The sequence below is a fragment of the Mirounga angustirostris genome, unplaced genomic scaffold, assembly GCF_029215605.1.
Source record: "Mirounga angustirostris isolate CCGP_5_RB_7025 unplaced genomic scaffold, mMirAng1.0.hap1 SCAF_1, whole genome shotgun sequence".
Classification (NCBI taxonomy): domain Eukaryota; kingdom Metazoa; phylum Chordata; class Mammalia; order Carnivora; family Phocidae; genus Mirounga; species Mirounga angustirostris.
The window spans coordinates 186,436,591-186,461,979 of record NW_026991709.1 but is presented as its reverse complement, the minus strand read 5'-3'; the positions used below and the strand labels follow the sequence as shown (position 1 = coordinate 186,461,979).

General features: G+C 48.3%; 1 protein-coding gene across 5 annotated transcripts in view; it reads left to right on the top strand.

The window, feature by feature from the left end:
- Positions 1-25,389, top strand: part of PTPRG (protein tyrosine phosphatase receptor type G) — a 708,308-nt gene that overhangs the window by 600,610 nt on the left and 82,309 nt on the right. For 4 of the 5 annotated variants that reach the window (XR_010412329.1, XM_064594259.1, XM_064594272.1 and 1 more), the window contains exons 10-13: positions 2,890-2,998; positions 8,892-8,941; positions 10,636-11,413; positions 24,834-24,966. Coding sequence is in view for 4 of the 5 variants with exons in the window: in XM_064594259.1 (XP_064450329.1) it covers positions 2,890-2,998; positions 8,892-8,941; positions 10,636-11,413; positions 24,834-24,966 (1,070 nt within the window). In the remaining variant the exon portion in view is untranslated. The remainder of the gene's footprint in view (positions 1-2,889; positions 2,999-8,891; positions 8,942-10,635; positions 11,414-24,833; positions 24,967-25,389) is intronic. The other variant, XM_064594267.1, reaches the window with a different exon arrangement.

The following is a 25,389-nucleotide window of genomic DNA, read 5'->3' as shown; positions in this document are numbered from 1 at the left end:
CCCCCCCCCCCCCCCCCCCGCGGTGCCGGGCTCCGTCCACCCTTACCTCGCTGCCTAACTACCCCACCAGGAAAAGCTAGGTCATTTCTTTGGACTCAGGCTCTTGACAACGGACTGCTTGTTCTTTCATTGGAAAAGCCACTAGCAGCAACCGAGAGCTTCCTCCAAGCGCTTTTTAGCGGATCCGGTTATTGCAGATATTAAATGAGCTATGCAAACGCACGACAGGTCCTAGCCCTCAGTGAGTGCTAGATAAAGGCGGGCTATTATTACTAGACTTCTTCCTCCTCCTCCTCCTCCCCCTTGTCTGCTGCCACTACAATCACCCTCACCAGGCAGCTGCCCACCGTCCCCGCCACTCCCGGCCTCGATCAGCCTGTGGTTTTTAATCACTGTTCTCAGGCTCTCAGACCCTAGACTCTCTGACCTCACTTCGAGCTGTCCACGCCCACTTCAGCTTCTCATGTGAACATTTACATCAATGTTTAATGGCCAACACCCAACGGGGCCCTTCCGAACAGATGTTTGCAGATGCTGTCTTGGCGGCTGGAAAAGCAAACACTCCCAACAAGCACGAGGCTTGAAGTCTTTGCCTAGAAACTCCAAGTGACACATTTAGGTTTGAAAGCCTTGCACTTATTGTTAATCAAAAAAAGGCTCTGGCGTAATGAAACCGTAATTGTATGTGCGTATGAAAAATGCAGGAGCACCAAGTGGGGTTCTTAATGACAGTTATCACTTTTTTTTTTTTCTTCCCCATCCAGAGTCCCCAGGGCCCATTCAATCAGTTATGGAATAATACTTTTCATATTCTTTTAGATGAAGATTCCTTTACTTCATTTCCATTTATATTTTCAATTTCCCCACTAGACATTGTTATCTGGGTCACATTAGGGAATGAGGAGTTTCATGAAATCAGAGAGAAATCTGTTGAAAGGCACCCAAGGTTATGATGTGTTCTAACCTTTCTCTTGTCACTACTGGAAGTCCATAAGGGATTTTTCTCTTTCTGGAGTAAAGATGACTTGCATTAATCAGCAGAAACTTGTCTAGGTGCTTATGCAGTTTCTTGTTCTAAGTGGAAAATAATTAAACACACAAAGATAAATAGATACCGGCTGGGAGTGAATTCTAATAAACCCTTGCATAGATGGAGCAAAGATTTTGCTCCGAACGAAGACAGAACAGGGGTCAGAGGTTTAGAGAATGAGGCATAAATTAGTTTCAGACAAAGGGAGAGGTGGTGAGAAAAACATGCTTTGGCAGCAAATTCTTTTTTATCAGAATTTTCTAAGGGTGGTTATTTTCTTTGGGGACACACAAAATGAATTTCCTTAATTCCTCAAGAAGTCAAGAGTGCTGACTTGTGGCAACAAAGCTGTTCTCTAACTGAACGGTGGCTGTGGCTCAGAAACCTAAACGTTAACACTCAACGTTCGTGAAGCCTCTTCCAGCTTGCGCCCTTCTTTCTCGTGGCCTGGCTACACACCTGTGGGGCAGGTGTTATTACCTGCCTTTTCCAAAAGGAAGAAATGAGTCTTCGAGTGAAGTAACTTCACCCCAACCCAGTGCCATCCCCAGGAAGCCATTCGTGAGGTCACGAATGTAGTGTAGTCAGTCACATTGGTGCACCTGTTCAGAGCGTTTCACTAGCCATGTCGGGGAAACCCACTCAGCCGTTAAGCTCCCAGAGTTGCTTTCCATACTTGGCCCAGAATATACGTTCCAGTGACAGGTCAGTTCATCCATTAGGCAGTCTTTGAAAATCAGTTCCTTTTGTTGTGTGTTGTTTCAGGAAGCAAGGGCTGCTTGCTTTTTAGGAATTTTCCATTTTCTCCTTTTCAGAGGCTCTTGGAATAAAGCTTTGAGGAGTGGGGATCTGGATTTGGCTGATGATGCTTGACCAGGGATTGGCAAACCATTTTTTAGAAAGAGCCAGATAGTAAAATTTGGGGGCTTTCGAGGCCATAAGGTCTTTATGGCAGCTACTCAACTCTGCCATTGTGGGGTGAAAGCTGCCACAGACAACATGTAAATGAATGGGTGTGGCTGTGTGCTAATAAAACTTTATTTATAAAAACAGATAGTGGGCCAGATTTGGCCCGTGGGCTGTAGCTTGCTAACCTCTAGACCAGGGGCATTCTTTCTTTTGTGTGGTGTGGAATACCTGTGAACTAGCTTTGCACGGCCTGTGTTACGGAGCACTCGCAAGAACCCTGTGAGGTCGCTGCTACTCTTCCCATTTAACAATCGAAGCTGGCAGAGGCCAAAAGGCATTGAGCAACTGGCTTGGAATCACGCTGCTAGTGAGTGATGTGACAAAGGTAGATCTCGTGACATCTGGCCTCTAGTCAGGTGATCTCTCCTGGCATCGTGCCCCCTATTATCCATTAGTCAAGGTACAAAGAGGCCTTTGAACTGCAAAGAAACCTACGCACCACGATTTTGTTACTGATATTAAGAGCTCTGCATGGTTCTGAAAATTCAGTATATTGATAATTCTAGAGACTGTCTAGGGTCAGTAATGATAGTTTATAACTACACAAAAAGTATGGCCGTTAAGGAAGAAGTCCAAGTTTGGTGAGTGGAAAGAAGGCTGGAGACATGTTCCAAGCCACAGTCAAGAGTGAGTCAAGCCTGATTTTGTTACATCTGTTACCCTGCACATGTCAGTGTTGAAAACAGACTCCCAGCCAGTTATTTCTGAACTTCCTTCCCTTTCAAAGTGAGCCTTTGGTCAGTAGGGAAGTATCATGGCTCTCAAGCTTGGCCATGGGACCCAGAAACCTAAAAGGAATACTTCACCTGATTTTAGGTTTGGCTTCAGAAGGTAAAGCATGCAGCGGCCTTCAAAACCAACTCACTGCCTTTTTCTTTCTTCACCTGCAGAAGGCCACCATTAGCCACGTGTCACCTGATAGCCTTTACCTGTTCCGAGTCCAGGCCGTGTGTCGGAATGACATGCGCAGTGACTTCAGCCAGACAATGCTCTTTCAAGGTAAGGCTGGTTCCCTTCTTTCTGGCCCTGAGTGGCCCTGCGCCCCTCCTTCTTTATGCTGCTTTATCTTTTTTCCTGTTAAGGGACTGGGACCAAAAAAAAATTAATAAATAAGGCTGGCCTAAGAATCAGGGTGGAGTTTTAAATCCCACCTGAAATGCCTCAGGAATTTAGGTCTGTCTTTTAGGTTGAAGGTTTCATAGGCCAGAAGAGGGGGGAGAAGAGCAAAGTGTTGATTATTTATTTTACTATTGATATTTTTCCAACTATGAGGAACCAACCAAGTATTTTTCTAACACTGTCATCACAAAATTGCCTCCCAGTCATGTTGTAGCATATCATCTTTGGATTTCTAGCCTGATTCAGTTAGCTGTTCTCTTAAGAACTAGAGCCCAAACATACGGCACACTCTTCTAGCTCGTAAGCCACACAAATGAGCCCCTGCTTGCAGGATGTTTCTTGAGAAATAGATGCATGTATCTGCTGATATAGGGTCTAGTGGAAATTTCCAGGGCCAGGACTAGGGTGAGGCAAGAGAAGCATTTACTTTGGTGCAAAAGTTAAGAGCGCACCAAAATACTCAGTCATCAAGATATATTTTAATGAAAAAAATTTTAGAAGCAAAATCAGTAAAAAAAAAAAAAAAAGTTTGTGGACAAAATACCCAAATTCTTTTTTTTTTTAAGATTTTATTTATTTATTTGACAGAGAGAGAGAGCACAAGCAGGGGGTGCAGCAGGCAGAGGGAGAGGGAGAAGCAGACTCACTGCTGAGCAGTGAGCCCGATGCGGGACTCGATCCCAGGACCCTGGGATCATGACCCGAGCCAAAGGCAGTCGCTTAACCGACTGAGCCACCCAGGCGCCCCAAAAATACCCAAATCCTAAATAAAGATAGGATCCACTTTGTCACACTTGTCCCAAGCTAATCCCAACCCCGGTTCCACTGAAACTTTATTTACAAAAATAAGCAGCCGGGCTGTGGACCCTAGTTTGCTGACCTGGTTTGGCGACAAGCATCAAGACCAGCATTGGGGGGGAGGGGGCAGGGCATTGGGCCCTGCTCTGCCAGCCTGAGGTCCTCTCTGATAAGGTCCTTTCCTTCCGGGATCTCCAATTTCAGAGAAACCTCCACACCAAACTAGTGGTTCTTAATCTTTTTGAGTCACGTATCTGATGAGGGCATTGGACCTTTTCCATAGAAAATGCCAGAATTTTGCATACAACTTAGGGGGCCCCATGAAGCCCATGGTCTGTGGACCAGCAGCATCAGCATTGTCTGGAAGTCTGTGAGAAATGCACATTTCTGGGCCCTTCCCAGAACAATTGCCTCAGAATCTCTGAGGGTGGGGCCGGGAATCTGAGTTCTAACCAGATGGCCCAGGTAACTGGCCTGCCCAGTGAAAACAGAAGTAGTTGGGCGCCTGGGTGGCTCAGTTGGTTAAGCGACTGCCTTCGGCTCAGGTCATGATCCTGAGTCCCTGGATCAAGTCCCGCATCGGGCTCCCTGCTCGGCAGGGCGTCTGCTTCTCCCTCTCCCACTCCCCCTGCTTGTGTTCCCTCTCTCGCTGTGTCTTTCTTTATCAAATAAATAAATAAAATCTTTAAAAAAAAAAAAAGAAAACAGAAGTAGTGGGCCAGAGCTGGGGCCCCACAGTGGGGTCCCCAGGTTTGAGTCCGGCTGCCACTCAGCGCTGGTGGGACTCAGAGAATGTTTATAAGTTTCTCCAAGTTACAGTGTCCCGGTCTGAAAAGTGGTAATAGTAACAGTACCCACCTCACAGGGGCCTGGTGGGAATGACATGCAGAGCGCCTGGTACCATCCATAAATAGCCCCTCAGTATTCGGTTTGATCTAAAAAATAATAAATGATGAACCCATCAAGAAGCCCTCCAGCCTTCGATTCCCTCTGAGGATCCCTTCTAGCTTTATAGTTTGGCCTTTAACTATTCTTTGCTCATGTTCACATTATGTCACCCTTCCTTTTAAACTAATTGAAATGAGCATGGCTGAATTTTTTGCCCACATAAATCACGCTTGCCACATCCACCTGTGCCCTGAGTGTCTTGGCGGCTCTGGCCGCGTTGAGGAGGGCCCAGTGGGCCGAAGCCAGGTCTGTGCCGGCCCAGGGGAGAGAGAATGGGAGGCCACCATGGGAGCTTGCTGAGGCCGGGGCTCTGGAACTTTGGACACATAAATCATGATTAAGCCTCCCGTGTGCTTCGACCGAGAAGCTGGGCTCTGCAGAATGCCTTTCCTGATTAATAGGCCCCCGAGCTTGCTGGCTTCTGCGTGGACTTTGAAAAATTAAATGTTTGTAATGTAATGTAATTCAAAAAGGCCTTGTCAGCTATAAATTCCAAGCATGGAGTATTTAAAATGTCTGATCACAGAGACTTGTTGAAATTGGCCAGTGTCTCCTTTGTGTACGGACTCACTTTGTTCAGAGGTGGATGTGAGTTGACTCATTTTATATATTGGTGTTTGTCCCTATGTGTTGACAGAGGGGCATGATCCTCCACTCCTCCCCGTGGTAGCTTTCGTGTCTTCCCTACAGCAGCCAGCAGCCAATGTACCAGCTAAACCTTTGGGTAGGCTTGCACACCTCCTGTTGGGAGCCAAGTATGCATTTTTTTTAAAGATTTTATTTATTTATTTTTGCAAGAGAGAGAGAGAGAGAGAGCGTGAACCGGGGAGGGAGGGGAAGAGGGAGAAGCAGGCTTCCCGCAGAGCAGGGAGCCTGATGCGGGGCTCGATCCCAGGACCCTGGGATCATGACCTGAGCCAAAGGCAGATGCTTAACTGACTGAGCCACCCAGGTGCCCCCAAGTATGCATTTTTGAGAAGTAGGGCCCAGTGTACAACACTGAGCAACAATTAGGATTTAAGTCTTAAAAGGGAAGAGGAAAAGCATAGAGAATTTCACAAAAGCCTTGCTCAGAATAATTGGGTTTCCCAGTGATGAAATTTACATCTGGTTTGGGAGCATGAGGAAGCCAGGTAGACTCTTCACATTGTAATAAACATAACACTATTTATATTCTGTATAACATAATAAATGTTATCTATTTGCCTCAGTGTGGTAAATATAATAACAGTAATAATAGCAAATGGTATCTGCAGAATGGCTCACAGTTCCATTTTCCCATTAGTTATGTCATCTGACCCCGTGGCAGCTTGTAATGTACCTGTTATTTTACAGATGGAGAAATGATTTTCTGGGCAGTCAAGTAACTTGCAGGAGAAATTACTTGGCTACTAAGAGGGGTCTGAATTTCTTATTCCAAAGCCCAATCATTTTTACACAGCAAGACCACCCCTAAAGAGTAAATATTACCCTGTAACCCCAGTAACTCAACAAAATGAACGAAAAGATTGATTGCGTGTTCAAAGCCTGTCTGCAGTTCTCAACAGTCTTGGAAAATCGTGGTTCTGGAGCTTTCTCTCTGAGCCACGGACTCATCAGGCAGCCTGAAGCCAACAGATCCTCTCTTAGCATGGCTTAAAATAAATAAGCAAAATACATAGGAAAGGGAACCAATTATATCCAAATACAGTTGTCAAAATATTTTAAACAAACAAATTTGGATGTAGTCATATATGCTTTTTTATTATTATTAAAGCACTGAATGACAAGCAGTAGGTCTGTTGCCTACTGTGATTTCTGAGTAGTGATGAACATAAATGAAGCTCCAAGCTAGCTATGACAATTAGGAGGCAGTGTAAAAATATGTGACTTAGGTCAGAGACAAAGCCACCGGTCCCGCTAGTGTGGCTGAGATTTGTTGCCTGCTTTCATGGTGGAAGGAAACGCTACATGTCAGTGAGAGCTTAGTGGGAAGGCAGATGCCTTTTCTCCCCCGTCCCTGGATCCCATTAGGCCCGTGGGCACCAGGTTCAGCGCTTTGGATCTGAACGGTCCTGGAGAAACGTCCTGGTCACCCCGGCTTGAACCAGGCAAGAGCTGTTCGCTTCCAAGGCTGCTGTGTTTGACCTGGTTGTCCTGACTTCTAGATGGGTCTCTTCTCCACGTCCGTCTCTTCATACATCGGACTTCACAACTGTGCAAAATGAATGTATCACTAGGTCGGGGGTTGCAGACTGACATGCCCCTGGGGCCACACAGGGAGCCTGTATAGAGGAGAGGAGGGTTATCAATGGGAAGCTGGAGATCCTACGTCCACCAAAAGGAAGTGAGGGACGCTCAGCCCCAGCAGGAAGGAGAGTTCAGTTTTACCGAATATTGTGATTTTTCAGGATAAGAGGAAATTGGGATTTTTAGGTTGAAGGCTACTACAACAAATTCAGTTTTTAAGAAAGCTTGCCGGCCAAACAAAAAACTATGTCAGTCATTGGCCACTTCTGGTTTAGGTAAAAACAACAGGTATACATATTATTTATTTTGGCATTTAGTTTTTTTTTTTTTTTCTTGCAGATTTTTCAGTGCCATGTATATATAGGAAGCAAACTTTTAGTTTATATAACAGTACTGTTTTTTGAGATAACCACAGAGGCATTTTTTTTAAAATTACACTGTTTCCCATTATTCACAATAGTGAAGCAACCCAATGTCTACTGACAATGAATAGATAATAAAATGTGGCATATATATCCATACAATGGATTACTATTCAGCCTTGAAAGGAAGGAAATTCTGACACATGGTCCAGCATTGTATGAACCTTAAAGACATCATGTGGAATGAAATAAGCCAGTCACAAAAAGACAAATACATGAAGTAGCTAGAGTAGTCAAATGTGTAGAAAGAGTGGGGGAAAGGGGAAAATGGGTCTTGTTTAATGTGTACAGAGTTTCCGTTTTGAAAGATGAAAAAATCCTGGAGATTGGTTGCACAACAATGAAAATATACTTAACACTACTGACTTGCACACTTAAACGTGGTTAAGATGGTAAGTTTTATGTTATGTGCATTTTACCACAATTAAATATTTTTTTTTCAATTCTACTGTTTACAGTACTAACATATGACCAAAAAATACTGCAAGAAGAAGGAACACCAGCACGATCATTGTGTGGATCATATAAGAATTTGACCACTTAAAGCAATGATGGCAATATCTTATAGGGTTTCAAAACTTTAGAAAAAATATATGACAATACACAAAAGGTGAGGCAGGCAAATAGAGTTAAATTGTTGCACAGCTCTTATGTTTTTAGCAAGTGGTAAAAGTACTAATTTAAGGTACACTACAGTAAATTCAGAATTCTTATTATAATGACTGAATGGATAATATAAGAAATTATAAACAAAAAATAATAGGTATTGAAGGTGGCTTGGTCAGAGGCTCTTGATCTCAGGGTGGTGAGTTCGAGCCCCATGCTGGGTGTAGAGATGACTAAAAAAAGATGATAATAATAAACTTTAAAGAAAGATAACAGGTAGGAATAGTGGAATACTATGATTCCACTTCTATGAAGTTCAAAGATAGACAAAACTCTAACAGAGGTCAGAATTGTGGTTACCTTTCGGAAAGGTGGGGTAGGTATTGAGTGGGGTGTATTCACACCTACTGGGGTCCTGGAGAACATCTGTATGTCTCCGTACAGGTGGTTTACAAAGAAAATTAATTAGACTATATACCTAAGCTCTGTATATTTATTTAAGTTGTACTTCAAAACAGAAAACAATAAAAATTCAAAAAAAATTTTTAAACTAATAGCTTAAGACAAGAGCCAGCAAACTATATAGCATTCTGAAAGTTTTTTAATGATTCACAAGCTAAGAAGGGTTTTACATTTTTAAGTGGTTGGGGAGAAAGTCTGCAGAGGAATACTATCTGGTGACATGTGGGAATTATATGTAAAGCTTAAGTAAAGTTTTGTTGGAACTATAAAAAAAGTGTATTGCTTACAATGTAATATCTTTGTTTCAGCTAATACTACTCGAATATTCCAAGGGACCAGAATAGTTAAAACAGGAGTGGTAAGTAGCAGATGGTAATTGCTTTGTCGTGTCCCGTGGTTAATTCACATGCAATTAAAACTATCACCACGAGGTGGCAGTATGATGTTGTTAAACTGCTCATGAAGAGGTGAAAATCCAGAAACAATTACATTTCTCACTGTTTATGTTATGAAAAGAAGCTATGCAGAGAGTTAAAGCAGTTGTGTTACACTGTATAATTCTTATCAAGATAAAAACTCCAGATTTTAAATTATTTATCATCTGTGGGATCATACAACATAGGAGTGCAGAAGGTCTCTTCCAAGCCCTTCATTGGACATGTGCTAAAATTCAGAGGTTGTCATTTCCCACCGTTACATGGATTTGCAAATTTCTGGAGCCTCAATTAATATCTAAGCTTTGCCAATATTAATCACAGTGTTGGTGATAACAGTAGTAGCCTAAAATTTACTGGCGTTTCCTGGGTTTTAGGCACAGATCATTTTATCATTTTATTTACTCCTGGCAGTATCCCATGAGATTGGTGTTACTGTTTGTTCCCATTTTACAGGTGAGGAAACTGAGGCCCGTGAGTTAAAAGTGATGCCTCCCCCAGACAGGGGCCTGTCAACTCAAGCCCAGACCACCTGACTTCTCTGTCTTGGGTGCCTTATCTTATGTGGCATTTGGCATTTCATTAATCAGCTTCAGAACCTAACATCTGCTAACTCGACAATCCTTAAACTACAAAGTTTCCCAACTACAATATGGTGATCATGTTATGAAGTCAAAGTTGTTCTGGCTGTGTTGTTTTGAACCGTAGAAGTGATGGGATGGAGATCTGGATTCTGTACACCAGGTTATAAGAACGAAAATTAAACGGATAACTTAGAGCAACATTTCTTGTTCTCCCCAAGGTTCAGTATGTGGCTCCACATGTAAGCCCCAGCTGAGTATGGTGGGAAGAATGAGCTGAGGCTCGCTCACAAGCAGCCCTCCCTCCAGCCCTTAACATCTCTGTGCCTCGGTTTCCTGACCTGTAAAATGGGGTGATGATCCTACGTGCCTCCGGGGTAGGGTGGGAAGGCCCGGCACACAGCTGGTACTTGTTAAATGGAATTTCTCCTGTTGCCACGTACGTGGGCGTAGGTCTCGCCGTGGATAGAGCCAGAAACTCTGGAAGTTGCAGCAGCTGTCAGCCCGTTGCAAAGCGTGCCGTGTTGGGTGTAACTCCTGCCTCTGCAGCGCGGGGGGCCGCTCCGGAGGGCTTTTCTAGACCTCACTGCTGGGTGCTCTCCACAAGGGCCACGGGTATATGAAAATGCAAGGGCTCCTGTCTCTTCCAGTGTTACCCTGGGATCATTCGGCCATCCGATCGATGTTGCCGGTTTATTACTTAGCTGATACTTGTCTTTACGCCAACTTTAATGGTACTTTTTTTTTGGCAGTTGGCTTCCTCCTAAGCAATCAGGGTGAAAAGTTGGGTTTGATATGCTAGTTGAAATTTTTAATGCACTCACAGCCGTTGTAAAACCATTAAGACCAGAGGTGGTCAACCACGAATCACCTCGTGTCGGCTTTGGCACCGCTCGAGAGACCCTGTGAGGAAAATGAAAGATGAGTAAAACCCACTAAGGGTCATAACCAGGGCCTCTTTCCCAATCCTGATGACTGACACCACTCTGCTGTCTCTTCTGTCCCCTCTCCCGCCCTCCCTGGGTGACCCCTTAAAGCCCACGGCGTCTCCTGCCTCGTCGGCCGACATGGCCCCCATCAGCTCAGGGTCTTCTACCTGGACATCCTCGGGCATCCCCTTCTCATTTGTCTCCATGGCGACCGGGATGGGCCCGTCCTCCAGCGGCAGCCAGGCGACCGTAGCCTCGGTGGTCACCAGCACGCTCCTGGCCGGCCTGGGGTTCAGCGGCGGTGGCATCCCCTCCTTCCCCAGCACCGTGTGGCCCACGCGCCTGCCCACGGCCGCCTCGGCCAGCAAGCAGGCCGTCAGGCCCGTCCTGGCCACCACGGAGGCCTTGGCTTCCCCGGGCCCCGACGGCGACTCGGCACCGACCAAGGACAGCGAGGGCGCAGAGGAAGGGGAGAAGGATGAGAAAAGCGAGAGTGAGGATGGGGAGCGGGAGCACGAGGACGAGGGGGAGAAGGACGCCGAGAAGAAGAAGAGCGGGGTGACCCACGCCGCCCAGGAGCCGAGGCAGGACGAGCCCACCGCCACCCCCTCGTCTCCCAACAGGACTGCCGAGGAGGGCGGGCATCAGACTCTGCCCGGGCCCGGGCAGGACCACACTGCCGTCCCCACACACCGGCCCGATGCCGTGGGTGGTGCCCACCCTGGCCTGGACGCCGCCTCGGTCACCTCCACGCAAGTGCCCCCCACGGTCACAGAGGAGCGTTTCGAGGGGAGTGATCCCAGGAGGCCCCAGATGCCATCGAAAAAGCCCATGTCCCGAGGGGACCGATTTTCCGAGGATAGCAAATTTATCACGGTTAATCCAGGTAAGTGGCCCGGTCCTCACCTGAGGCTCCACGCTGCTGTGAGCAGGCTCGTCCTTTAAAAAAAAATAGGGATGGGAGATGAAGCTCCAGAAAGTGCTTAACGTTCCTGAAATTGTATATGTCCCTGGCATAAAAGATGTGTGTGCGTGTATCTGTCTGTCTGTCTCTCTGGTTTCTATTCTAATAAGAATAACCTCCTCTCTCTTTGTGGCTGGATTAAGACCTTCTGTGATATTTGTTTCCTGATAAAATCTACTTAACTCAGAATAACTTCAAGGATTTAAACTACACAATGAGGGGCGCCTGGGGGGCTCAGTTGGTTAAGCGTCTGCCTTCGGCTCAGGTCATGATCTCGGGGCCCCTGGATCAGCAGGGGAGTCTGCTTCTTCTCTCCCTCTGCCCCTCCCCCTGCTGGTGTGCTCTCTCGCTCTCTCTCAAATAAATAAATAAAATCTTTAAAAAGAAATAAACTACACAGTGAAGGAAATGAATAAAAAAAGACATCGATCTTAAGAAGTTTCTTCATTAAGATTTCATTCCTTATTCACTTACTCAGCACCTGGGTTTAGGGACTGTTTGGTGCCAGGCACGGGGTGGGTACCATCCCGGGGGCGGGGGGGAGCACAGCCCCTGCCTCTTGAGGCTTGCTGACTGCCTAAAGGACACAGCGATGGTGACACTGAGCTAGCGTGCCCGCCGGGAAGCTAGGAAGCAGGGTGGTACAGAGCAGGCAAGCAGGGTGGCTGGCTAGCCAGGAAATGAGCTAACTGAGGTTGAAGATGGTGAACAGTAACAGGAAAGAAGCAGGTACTGTTAAAGAAAATCATGAGGAGGGCAGGGACCCATCTTGACGAACATAGGCAAATCTGGGGATGTGACCTGCACCCTGAAACCAAAAGCATGAGATGCCCCAGAGTGGGGAGAGTTGGTGTTAGCCCACCGTCCTCACCCAAGCAATGGGGCTCTCTATGCAGAGCCCCGTTTGCCGTATGCATAACCCAGCTTACGGATGGTGAGGCCAGGGCGTGGCTGGTCTGGCCTCCACCCTGAGGTGGTGATCCCCGTCACCCTGACCCATAGTGATTCGGTGCTCTATCATGTGCTCAGATCCTACCGAACCATCCTGATAGTCTCTGCCAGGCAGCCGTGAGCATGAGGGGTTGTTATTGTTGTGAGGGGTTTTCTTAATAAGAAATTCTTCTTTTTGCCAGACTACAAGATGTTTAGCAACAATTTTTTTTGCATCTAAGCTGTTGTGGAGTTATAAGAGTGCAAAAAAAAAAAAAAGCAACTGGTAAATATTTATTTGCTTTTGCACTTGTAAACATTAAAATTCATCTAAAGCTGAGATCTCGTATGTTAAGATACAACTTAGAATAAATTTTCATGTTTTGAATTACGTTGCTCCTTAAAGCTGGTATGGACTCGTTTTTTGAAGTTTGGGTTTCCTATGGGTGTTGCTCAGTTTGTCCTGGTTTTCAGGAAAAGTGTAGAGTAGCCTTCTGTGGAGTTGAGTGGAGGAAATACTGGGCCACTTATAAAGCTGTCTGAAGCCATTCTGACATGAACGGTGACATTTCCTCTAGGAATTACTGTGAGACGGTAGAATTTCTTGCATTTGAAGATATTAAATATTTATGGAGTACCCGCTGTGTACTGGGCACCGCATGAAACATTGGGAATAGGACACAGATCAAGGCAGGCTTCTGTTCTTCCGGGGGTTTCTGTTCTAGTGGGGGAGCTTGAGGATATTCCAGTGAACAAGTGCGTAACGTGAAATAGTGGTGAGTGCTTGGGTTGGGGAGGGGGGCAGTGTGGCATCGAGTGGTCACTTGAGCAGAGACCCAAGTGGTGAGGAGGTAACCATGTGGAGATCCTTGGAAGAGCATTCTAGGCTGCAGGAGGAATAGCAGATCCAGAGACCCAAAGTCGGGATTGATTTGGGAGTGGTCGAGGAGCGATCCCAAGGCCAGTGTGTGTGGACCCTAGAGAGTCAGGAGGGAGGGATAAGGGATGAGTTCACAGATGGGCAGAGCTCAGACCAGGAGGGGGCTCATCATCCATGCTGAGGTTTTGATTGTAACTCAAATGGAAAACCGGTGGTGGATTTTAGCGGGAGACTTGCTCATCTGATTAACTTTTTTGAAAGACCCCTCTGGCCTCTTTGTGGAGATTATACAGGGGAGGCAAGAGGAGACGCAAGAAGCCCAGTTAGGAGGGGATGGCAGTGGCAGCTTGGACCAGTGGGGTTTCTCCGAAGACTAGTGGTAGACCTTGTCGAGAACGGATTTTCAAGCTTGAGCGGCTTTGCCTGTGGACTCAGGGCTCTGGCAAGGAGGTCCTCTCTGCCTGTTCCTCTTAAACGCGTCTTTGCCCGTACTTCCGACAAAGATGGCTGTTGAGAGCTTAGGTTGGGAGTGTTCATACCTCGTGAGACTAGAGAGCAGTGGGGGACCTGGGCCAGTTCCAGGTGGGAGGCAATGAGTCATTGGGATTGGTGAACCTTGCGGATTTGCTGCCCCAGGGCTGGGGCGTGTGGATCTCCAGCTTCAACCATCGGGCATCCACGTGTGCCATCTTGGCAGAGTCTTGGCAAGCAGCTTCTGGAGTCACATCACCCCAGTAGCCTCTGCCCCTTATTCACTCTGGCTCCTCAGGCGGTCTCTGCTCAGCGTTGTCATCAGTAAAGTGGGGATAACAAGAGCTCTTGGTTCAGACGGGGCTGCAGATACATGGAGTCACCCTTGCTGTCAGTCACGAGGAAGGAGGAGCTGTCCCCAGCCCAAACGCCACGAAATCACAATGGCGACCATGAGGAGGCCCCTAGCAGGTCTTTCTTTTGTAGTCCTCCCTGGACATTAAGGAGCATGCCAAGACTCTGGTCCCCAACTAGCAGGCATTCAAAATGACCCCCAGGAACTGTGCTCTTTCCCCAGACTGGTAAACCAGAGCAACTCCCTCACCACGTTCATCTAGTGGGAAGGTTCACGTCTCAAAGCCTTGTGGGCCATAGGTCTCTGTTGAAACTTGTCAGTCCCACCAGGTAGCACAAAAACAGCCAAAATAATATGTAAGTGAGCAGATGTGGTTGAATTCCAACAAAACGCTATTTACAAAACCAGACAGTGGGCCTGGTTTGATCTGCGAGGAGGCATTTGCCGACCCCTGGTTTAAGTAGAAGTACATGTGTGCTTGTTGGTTGAGGAAGGATGTGAGTGACTCAAGGGTAAAACCCCCAACCCCACATCAGTCCGTGATCCCCACTGCCTCGCTTCGCTTCCAGCCCTTCTAGCCTTTCCCCGCCTGCCTCCTCCAGCTTGACGTTTACTTTTTAAATAAAGCCACTCACCTTCATGTCAGTGGTGACTTATTTTAAAGGTTTTGCATGTACATTTGTTTAAATCTCATTTAGTTTTTCTTCACAGTAAGTAAACACAATTGTTTTCAACAATCTTTAGCCTCTTTTTTTTTTTTGAGAGAGAGAGAGAGAGAGAGAATCTCAAGCAAACTCCCCACTGAGCGTGGAGTCCAACAGGGGGCTCGATCCCCAAGACTCCAAGACCATCACCTGAGCCCAAATCAAGAGTCGGACACTTAACCGACAGAGCCACCCAGGCGCCCCTATAGTTAGCGTCTTTGAAACAAGCATTAATGTTTAAAGTTACAAACTCTGTTCTGTTTTGACCAGCATTTCCAAAAGGCTTGTTTTAAATTCCCTTGATGTTTGGTGACATCTTTTTAAGTCCTGTGAGTAGTAGCTTTAATATTAATTCACAAGGAAGGAGAAGAGGAGTCCTTCTGTGGGAGAAGCAGCAAAGTCAGGCAACTAGAGAAGGCAGACGGGTGGTATCAGTGAGAGAGGAGGACATTAGGGAGGAGTGGGGACCACAGCAAACCAGAGCGCCCGTGTCTTCGCTAAAGAGGAAGCCTCACTCAGTTCCCCTGATCGTAGCCACTGAAGGTGCCTCACGAGCCAGAAGTCCAAGTCTTTGTGCAGCATCTCCCAATTTGTAAGTGAGTCCCAATTTTTAAAACATATTCTCTTTTTTCCTTCTTTCGTTTTTTTGTATGTTTGTTTGTCTGTTCGTTTTCACATATGCCAAACGAAACACATCCCTGGGCCGGGGAGGTAAGAAGCGCTGGTACTTGGCCTCGACTGTAGAGTTGATTGCCCTAGTTCCAGCTGCCCTGCAGGCTGGTGGGAAGGATTAGAGGCCTGCATGCAGCTCCTGTGTCTGTTTGCTAGCATCGACTAGCATGAAGCCCTCGGCGGGATGTGTGCCGCGTGGAAATCTGCCCTGGCCCCTCTCTTAGGAGCACAGGCAGAACGTGGTGCAGGCACCCCCAGTAGCCAGTTGATGCATGTGTGTGTGGTCCTATAGCACCCTTGTGGGGGCTGTTCTGTCCTTGTTGCCTTTGGCCAGTGAGGAAACTGAGGCTCAGAAGGCTAAGGAACATGTCCGGACAACACAGAGCTCCAACACGGGCCCCGACTCCGGAGTCCAGGGGAGTCCCCCTCACATGGTGCTGCCTTCCTTCTGGCTTTGGGCTTATTCCCTGAGTGGGCAACACAAGATGATTTCAGATGACATGTTAATTATTAAGTGAATATTTGTGTGCTTTAGAAAAAATAGCAGTTTTCCATTTATGGCAGAGGTTCTCAGCCAGAGAGCATTCTGTCCCCCCTCTCCCCAAAGGCATTTGGCGATATCTGGAAACATTTCCGGTTGTCGTGCCTGGGGAGGGGGCTGCTCCTGGCGTGTAGTTGGGTAGAAACCAGGGATGCGGGGCGCCTGGGTGGCTCAGTCGGTTAAGCGGCTGCCTTTGGCTGGGGTCACGATCCCAGGGTCCTGGGATCGAGTCCCGCATCGGGCTCCCTGCTCTGCGGGGAGCCTGCTTCTCCCTCTCCATCTGCCTGCTTCTTTGCCTACTTGTGCTCTCTCTCTATCTCTCTGTCAAATAAATAAATAAAATTAAAAAAAAAAAAAAAAGAAAGAAACCAGGGATGCTGTTGAGCTTCCTACCCTGCACAGACTAGCCCCCCCACAACAGACCTACCTGGTCCCAAGTGTCAACAGTGCTGTGCTTGAGAGACTCTGATTTATCATATTAATATAAAGTTTCCTTTTCAAAGTTCACTTGAGGAAACAAGTAGTTAAGGACAGAAATAAGTGGTAGGACAGGTTCGTGAAGACAGGGCAGAAATGAATGTGATGCTCAGCCAGAGTGTATGGAGGTGGAGGGAAATGTAGGAGACTTTATTTAAAATAAATTACGGCAGGCATTTGTATGGACTCTCCAAAGCACTTTGCAGCCAGGGCTTGTTTCATGGGTCAGGTTCCCTCTTTTGGAGGCGTTTTTGAGATTATCCTGCCTGTCCCTGTTCTTGGCTGTCATCTTCTTGGGAGGGCCAGAGGGCATCGGCTGGGAATGGCTTGAAGGAGTTGCTCAGTACCAGTGTGGTTTAGTGTCCTCCTAGAAAGTATCTGGGCCCTCGGAAGTTTCTGTCCCCCACTAGGTGATCTTTGAACTAGGACAGAGTCTATCTTTCTCGGTGTGGGAAATCAGACCCCACTGAGAACAAGTAGAACATTCCACTGAAGGCTGGGGTCCGGAATTCAGGTTGTCATATGTATTTGACATAAGAGTTACAGGCTCTGTCACAACCGAAGGCCGAGTCACATGATGTTGCAACCAAGCGTCCATGGTGGTGGTTTGGTAGGTCAGGACTAGCGTTATTTATAGGGCTTAGAATGAAATTGGGACTTATCAAACACCTTCAGTTTTCCAATGCCTAATTGAAGTAGACACGACAGACTATTGTTTCATTATCTGAGTGTGATGAAGGGAGCTCTCCGTGAAGGAGTAAGGAGTGCTTATTTGCAAGAACTCTGGGTGGTAATATAAATGGAAACACACGATGCTCTAATTCAGCTTGGGCACGGGAATGGGAGCCCAGAGCCCGTGGTCCCTTGCAGGAGAATGTATGTTTTTGTACCTGACAGTCGTGTCTCTGCAACTGTGGCTTAGGTAATGCTGGGGCTCCAGAAAAGTAAGGACGGATTTTGTGGCCCTGGGAAAAACCAGCCACCTTCTCACTTCACACCTGTTTGCACTACCATGCAAACAACAAAACCAAGCAGAAAATAACAACCGTTGGCGAAGATGTAGGGAATTTGGAACGCTCGTGCACTGTTGGTGGGAATGTAAAATGGTACAGCTGCTGTAGAAAACAATATGGTGGTTCCTTAAAAGATTAAAAATAGAACTACCATATGATCCAGCCATCCCACTGCTGGGTATCTACCCAAAAGAATTGAAAGCAGGGTCTTGAAGAGTTGCTTGTGCATTCATGTTCATAGCGGCATTATTTACAGTAGCCAAGGGATGCACATTTGGGTTGTTACCCAAACAGATGAATGGATGAATAAAATGTGGTCTCTACATACAATGGGATGTCATTCAGCCTCAAAAAGGAAGAACATTCTGATACATACTGCAACACAGATGAACCTTGAGGACATGATGCTACGTGAAATAAGCCAGTCACAGAAAGACAAATGTATGATTCCACTTGCATGAGGTGCCTAGAGTCGTCCAAGTCATAGAAGCAGAGGGAGAAAGGTAGTTTAGCAGAGGCTGGGGCGGGGGGGGATTGCGGTTTAACGGGTACAGAGTTTCCATTTTGCTGGTGAAAGACGGAGTCTGGAGATTGGTTGCCCAACAGTGTGAACACACTTGACACGACTGAACCGCGCTCTTAGAAATGGTTAGGATGGTAAATTTCATGTGTTTTTTTACCACAGTTTTTTGGGGTGTGTGTGTTTTTAAAGCAGCCGTCTTCATTCACGGACGTGGGTGGTTTTTAATGAGTGGTGTTACTCAGAACAAATGTAGTCAAGTTGCCCGCAATTGAACCAGGCTGTATTCTGAGTGTGGTGTCCTTCTCTTGATCTTTCCTGAAAAGTGAAAGAATCCCGCCTTCGCCTACTCCTGAGAGTGGTCTCTTGGATCCAAGCTCATTTTAGTCTTGACAGCGTAGGGGTTGTTGTCCCATGGCAGAAGCTGAGCCCTTACCGTGGGGTAGGAAGTGTTTCACATGCGTCCATCTGATGCATCACTGCCTGTAGCATTTATAGTACATTGTACTCCGTTTTTATTTGCTTCTACTGGGATGAGAGCCAAGCCAGTAAAAGGCAAACAGCATTAATTCAGTGATGACATATGCCACTGAAAACTGTTTTTCTTTTCTTTTTTTTTTTAATTTTTTTTTTTTAAAAAGCAGAATGGAGGCACTTTACTCAGATTCTGTTGGATGCTGAGATAAAAGCTGGGAGGAGCAGGGCATGTGGGGAAGGCATTCATCCTTGCCTGCCCCCACCCCCTGCGAATGCTCAGAGCAGGTTAGTTAGCATCTTGCTCTAAGTTTTATATGGAAGACATTTCAGAAGGAGGCTCATTTTCTGAGTCCCCGCTCTGGCTGGCCTCCCTCTTCTTACCTTCCCAGCAGCCCTTTGTCACAGCCACGGGGGTAGAAGGGAGAGGTGGGTATAAGTTACCCCCATCCCATTTCATCCTGGTGCACACGGACCAGCAAGATGCAGCTCTGGAAAGAGTATGAAAAAGGTCCATCCAGGGTCACTGAGGGGAATGGCCCCCATCGTATGGTTGGAGCAAGAGCCTGGTTACTTTCTAATTGATTGAAAAATCAAATCTCTTTGAAAGTAAGTATTGGATTAGGAAAGGTACCTTGTCCAGAAGCAGCGTCTTCTCTTGAGCCAGGTTAGTGACTTTAGAATCCTGGTCAGGAGTTTCTTAAACCATAAGTCTTGCTTTTGATGATGAGGCCTTGTGAAAAGACCCAAGGTCCATGTTGTTCTGCTCATTCCTTGGGTCAGAGCGTGCCCTCCCCACCCCCAACAGACTGGAATTAGATGGGCTAGAGTGAGCTGCCAGCAGGGTCAGGGGTGAGGACAGCAGGTCTGGTGTGTGACATTAGGGAGCAGCGAGGCCTGTGGCAAACTAGGGACACATGCCCTGTCTAAAGAGAGTCTGCTGCTGGGCTCCAGCTGATGTTTGCCATGTGGGAATTCAGGCCAGTGTTGCCAACCTCAAACATTGCTGGTAGGCGAGCCCATTGTTGGTTTATGTGAACTCTATTGCCTATTAATGTTGGCAGCTACTTCACCATCTAATAATAATTAGTGGGGGAGGGGTGCCAAGCCAGGCGCACGTGTGGGTTGCCAGTTCACACAACCCATGGCGGGCAGGAACCGAAGGCTAGTTCTGCTGGGAAAACCAGACCATCTGGATAAATCAGAGATGGAGATGAGGAGAGGAAAACTCCATTAACCCAAAGGTCCTGCACTTATCCTGATGTCAGGATTTGGGCATCGGGGCGGAGAGCATGCCCTCCAGGAACCAGGCAGCCAAGTTCTTGCAGGAGGCAGCTGGGTTACAAGTGAAGCTCTGAATGAAAGTGAGCTGCTCCCAACAATCGGGAGTGTCTCATTCTGGGGGCACTGTTGCCTGGTTCCATCGGAAGGAAGAGAAGAATGAACTCTGGCTGCCTTCTCAGTGCCAGGCACTGTGCTTAATGCCGGACTGGTCAGGCCAGCCTCACGAGCATGGGGACCGTGCTCAGAAGGCCTTGTGCTGGCTCCACGCTCTGCTGTCCCTATCTTGAAGCTCTTTAATAACTTGCGAACAGGAGGCCCCCTGATTTCATTTTCCACCTGGCTCTGTAAATTATGTGGCCATAATTTGCACAATCTTCTTCACGTTGGATGATCTCATTTACTCCTTACAAGCCCTCTGAGAGGTAAGCGTCATCATGTCTCCCTTTGATAGAGGAGGACCAGGGTCTCAGAGATGGGCAGTCACTTACCCAAAATCACACAGCTAGAAGGGCCTGAGCCAGGATTTGTCATCAGGTCAGCCTGACCCTGAAGTGCATGATGTTGGTTGTACTCAATAGTTTATAGCGTGTTCCAGTCCCTGGGGGGCCTTAGCATGGGGAGGATCGTCAGGGGACTGAAGGTCCAGGAGCAGGAGAGTACATACCCAGCCCAGGGGGCACGTCATGTGTGCCTGGTGGTTTCTGGCGGTTCACAGTTTTATTACACTTCCTCCTTTGAAGGCGCGCCAGGCCACAGACTGAGTCGGGGGGCAGGACAGGCGTTTCTGCTAAAGGACGGCAAGAAGCGTGGTGCGGTCTGGTCTCAGGGCCAGCTGTGTGGTTCTGCCTCCGCACCCGCAGAGTGCTAGCGCCCAGCTCGTCTGAGCTCCTGTGTGATTACCATTAGGTACTCAGATGATATCACAGGGCGATGGCACTCCGCAGAGACCCAGTGAGCACTCAGCATCTGCCTTGTGCTGCTGGGGTGTTGACGAGGGAGGGGATGGGGATGCGGATGATCATCATCCCCATCAATAACATTAACCAGCTCCCGAATGGCTACCAAGCAACATTCTAAGTGGTTTATATGTATTAGTTCGTTGACTCCTCGCACCCCAGGGTAGTAGGCAATACGATTGTCTCCATTTATAGAGGAGGAAATGAATGCACAGAGAGGTTAAGGAACTTGCCCAGAGTTGCAGAGCTAGTAGGAGACAGGGCTTCTCTGCTGTTTTTCCATGTGCAGATGGGAGTCAGCCCTCCCTTTGGGGACCCTTGTAGTAAATAAAAGAGCAGGTATAATTGAGGGTGACGGGTACAGTAAGGGAAGTACGTGATGAGGGTGTGGATGAGGGCGAGAGTAGGTACACAGCATTGCTCAACGCCAGGCACATCTTCCCATTGAACTTTGCCACCACCTCTGTGAAGCAGGTTTTTTATGGAGGAAGAACTCCAGGCCCAAACTGATTCAGGTTATTGGTTGAAAGTCACATAGGAAGTGGCAGAGTCAGGATTTGAACCCGTGATCTGAACTCTACTCAGCCCTCCAGAGATACCACAGCCTGAAGGCTTGGGGAGGCCTCTTGGAGAAAGTAGCACCTGAACCAGGATTGGGGGATCGATGGGGGCTTTTGGGGGCAGGGTGGGAAAGGTATTCCTGGCAGTGAGATGACAGGGACAAAGGCGGGGGGGACCCACTGTGGCCCAGCATGGTCACTGGTTGGATGGATGTTCCTGGAACACAACGGGGGTGGGCGGGGAGCAGCAGGAGATAATGGGAGGTGGGGAGGGGGGGTGGCAGGCTTGCTGTCCCTGAGGGCAGTGAGGAATTCCTCAGGAGAGGGACAGGAGCAGAGTTCACATGGTTGCGTACAGATGCGATGAAATTCCAGGCTCCTGGTACCATGAAGGCAGAGCAGGACAGTGAATGTGATGATGAAATCACCTTTGTCAGGCCTCACGTGGACATCCAGGAGTGCTCGTATTTTTGCCTGGCCTCTAGGACCAAGCCCTGGGCACATCCAGCTGCCGGCGGAACAGCATTTTCTCAGGTCTGGAGCGCCGCAACATGTTGCTGACTGAGGTTCACTTCTCCACCCCCTCAAAGCACAGTGCGCACACGAGCACTGTGAAATGTTAGAAAGAGAAGTGACTCAGTCGTGCAACCTGAGGCTAGCTGGGACTTCCAGACCCCTGCTCTGCAGACCATGCTCTCCTCTGGCAAGTCTTCTCTGAGACCGGAGGCTCCCCGAAAAGCTGATGAAAACCTGCACCCTCGCTTTGTGGGAGACGAGAGAGGGACAGACGTAACGGCCAATGCATGGGATTTCTGGGACCGTGGAATATGCCATTGGCCTTCACAACTAGACCATGACTCCTAAGGCCCAGAAATCCTGGAGTGGCCACTGTTTACTGATTTTAGGATGGCAGAGATAGCCTGGAGCTGGTGTTTCCAATGACTGTTTAGAGATATGGGTGTGAGGGGCTATTTTGGCCTAGGGTCCTTTTAAGTGCTTCAGGATGAGTAGGACCTAAAGTTTGCATTCAGCCTCCGCCCCTACCTGTCTACCATGTTAGTAGCCCAGGCAAGAATCCTTTTCTGTCAAGAGACCAGGAGAAAAATAAGACGTTGGGAGTTCCCCCAGGAGGCCAAGGCCTCCTGGGGGGGCAGATATTGAATTCACTGGACATGTGGCCTGTAATGTCAATCCTCCTGCCATAGTTTCCTTTAACAGGACCTTCCGGTCTTTGAAGATACTCCCAACCATCAGCCAGATAGTTGCCCCGCTGTGCCGCCCCCTGCTGGAGCCCAGCACGATTATTCTTGTTTGTAACTGGTTCTTTTAGGCGGTCACCAGAGCTTTGCTATTAAAACATTAGGCCAAGGGAGAGATTGCACACCTGATCTTGTCAGCCTCAGCTTGCAACCCTGCAGTAGCTTCCAATGCTCTTGGGACTAGAACGTGTTCTGAATTCAGCTTACAGGGCCCCAGCAGATGTGGCCTCTACCACTCTATCTTGGTTCCCCTCATTCTCATACTCTCTCCCCAGAACACCCGTCTTCCCCTGCACTCAGCCTGGCTAACTCCCCTTCACCCCCCAGATCTCCGTGTCAAGGAGCCCCTCGAGAACCCCTAGGCTAGGACGGCTCTTCCCGCTATGCACAGCCCTTGGGCTCTCCCTGGTATCCCGTTCATCTTATCCTAATTCCTTGTTCTTGTGCCTGCGTCCCCCGCTTCAATGATCCCCACAGCACAGGGCTGTTTTTGCCTGATGTCCTGCTGCATCCCCATCCCTTAGCACCATGTTGGGCACACTCTAGGGACTTGGCAAATAGCTATCTAATGAGAAATTGTGGAGCAAGGGGTCAAGAGCAATGGGCTGGCACAGTGAGGAAGATACTTCAGTGCCACGTTACGGTGTTTCATCAGAGTATGCCTGCCTGCCTGCCTCTGTCTACTTACCTGTGAGCTGGCCTCCATCTGGCCCCGGGTGATGCACAGGGCTGTGCATGAAACAAAGGAGGTGATCAAAGGAAGTTAGAAGAAGCCAGTGAAAAAAGAAAAAAGCTGGTGAATAACACGCTTTTTCGTTACTCAGGAGCCTTGCCTCTTTATAAATCTGCTCCCAGGGCCAATTATTTCTTTCCTGGTCAACCCACCTTCTCTGACTTGGAAACCTAGCCTGATTAGCCCTGCACTGAAGCCACCCTGCAGAGGGACACTCTGGGCTGGCTGAACGCTGGCCTAATTTTTGCAGAGCAGGAGGATCCTGGCTGAGCACAAGTCAGCCTGCAGCCTGCTGTAGATTTTTCCTGGGGCTTCTCCCCGCGCTCACATTTAACCTTTGCTTTCTTGCCACCTGCCTCCCATGATTGTCTGTGAGCATGCCGGCCCTTCCCAGCCCCGCACGGCGTCCATCGGAGCCTCATTTGCACCACCTGGAGATTTCCAGGCCTCTTCCCCTCAGTATAAAGAAGAGTGGGTTCCTTCCGGAGGCTCCTAGGGAGTTGGGAAGATCCTCGGGGCCTGCGAGAACCAGAGGAAAGAGCTGCTTGGGTAAGAGGTATCTGCGGACCAGAGAGAAGCCCGGATCATTTCAGACTTGCCCGTGAACCTCTAGACTGGCTGCTCTTTAGAGGCAGACTTGTGCTGGGAGCAGAGCGAGGCATGGCTTCCTAGCTCCAGTTGTCTTTGAACTTTTAGAAGCATGGGGGTGGGGAGTAATGGGAGAAGAGGGAAAGTTGGAGACACAGGACCTCCGGGGCTCTGGGGTCTGGGAACTGCTGGGCAGAAGTATCTGGGTGGACTGTGCTGTAATTGAGTCTGAGTGGCTGGCTGGGACTCCAGGGGGAGAGCTGCTGCCCTACCTAGAGTCTCGTGCCCACCCCCACCCTTGCCCGGGAGACTGGGAGTCCCATGCTTGGATGATCGTCCCACTATGACTTTATCTTTTAGGGAGAGGTGCTTTCCCCAAACAGAACTGGGTGCAGGTACTAGAAGAAGGGGTAAGGGGCGCTAAGCAGGCGAAGAATAGAACCATTGTTGTTACTGCTGGTTATCTTAGCAAAGCCCATCCTGCCCTTCCTCCAGCCTTGGCGCTGGGGAACCTGAGAGGCTCCCAGCCACCTCCCACCACTCCAGTCCCTTTCCAGAGGCAAATGTGATGCTGCGTTCAGGCTTGAGCACATTTCTTCAGTGTATCCAAAAGCTGCTTTGGGTCGTAATGTTCTTGGAGTGAAGCTGGATGTCTCTCATAGGCAACTCTCCGTGAGAACATCTTGACCTCCTTCTGCGAGTCCTTGCCTCTGGCAATTAGAGAAAAAGCCCCGCTTGGGTTGAGACTCGGTAGGAAGTGGTGCCCGCTGCAGATTGCCCCTCTTGTCCCAGGACACCCAGAGCAGGCGGCTCAGTCCTCCGGAAACCACCCCAAAGTGGACCAGAGCTCTGTGTCTTACTCTGGCTCCCCGCTCCCCCTCCCCACTAGCCCCTGTCCTCTAACTGCCACGGTTTCTCTTTGCAGCAGAAAAGAACACCTCTGGAATGATAAGCCGTCCTTCTCCAGGGAGGATGGAATGGATCATCCCTCTGATTGTGGTCTCAGCCTTGACCTTCGTGTGCCTCATCCTTCTCATTGCTGTGCTAGTTTATTGGAGGTGAGTAAGCCAGGCTGCACCTACAGAGGGGATGTGGGGGGCTAGGTTCTGCTGTAAGCACCCTGCCCTGGGAGGGGCAGGGTGTGGGGAGAGGAAGCCCAGAGCCTCTCATTCAGTAAGGTGAGGCAGCTGGAGTGTGTCTAGGGTCACCACCTGGGGGATCTGCTTTATTTGGAAGCAGCTGGTGGGCTAGAGCCACGATTGAGATCAAGGCACTTAGGAGGAGCTTCTGTGATTGAGTGCCAAAGGAGATTTTTGCTTGGGAATCAGGGACATCCAGGTTCAGACCCCAGCATTGATACTTGCTGGATTCAAATCCCATTTCCCCCTTAAGCTTTAGTTCCTGAACCTGCAAAATGAATGAATAAGTTTCCTAGCATTTTCAGGTTCTCTGGGGCCATGTTTCACTTTGTTGTATCTGCA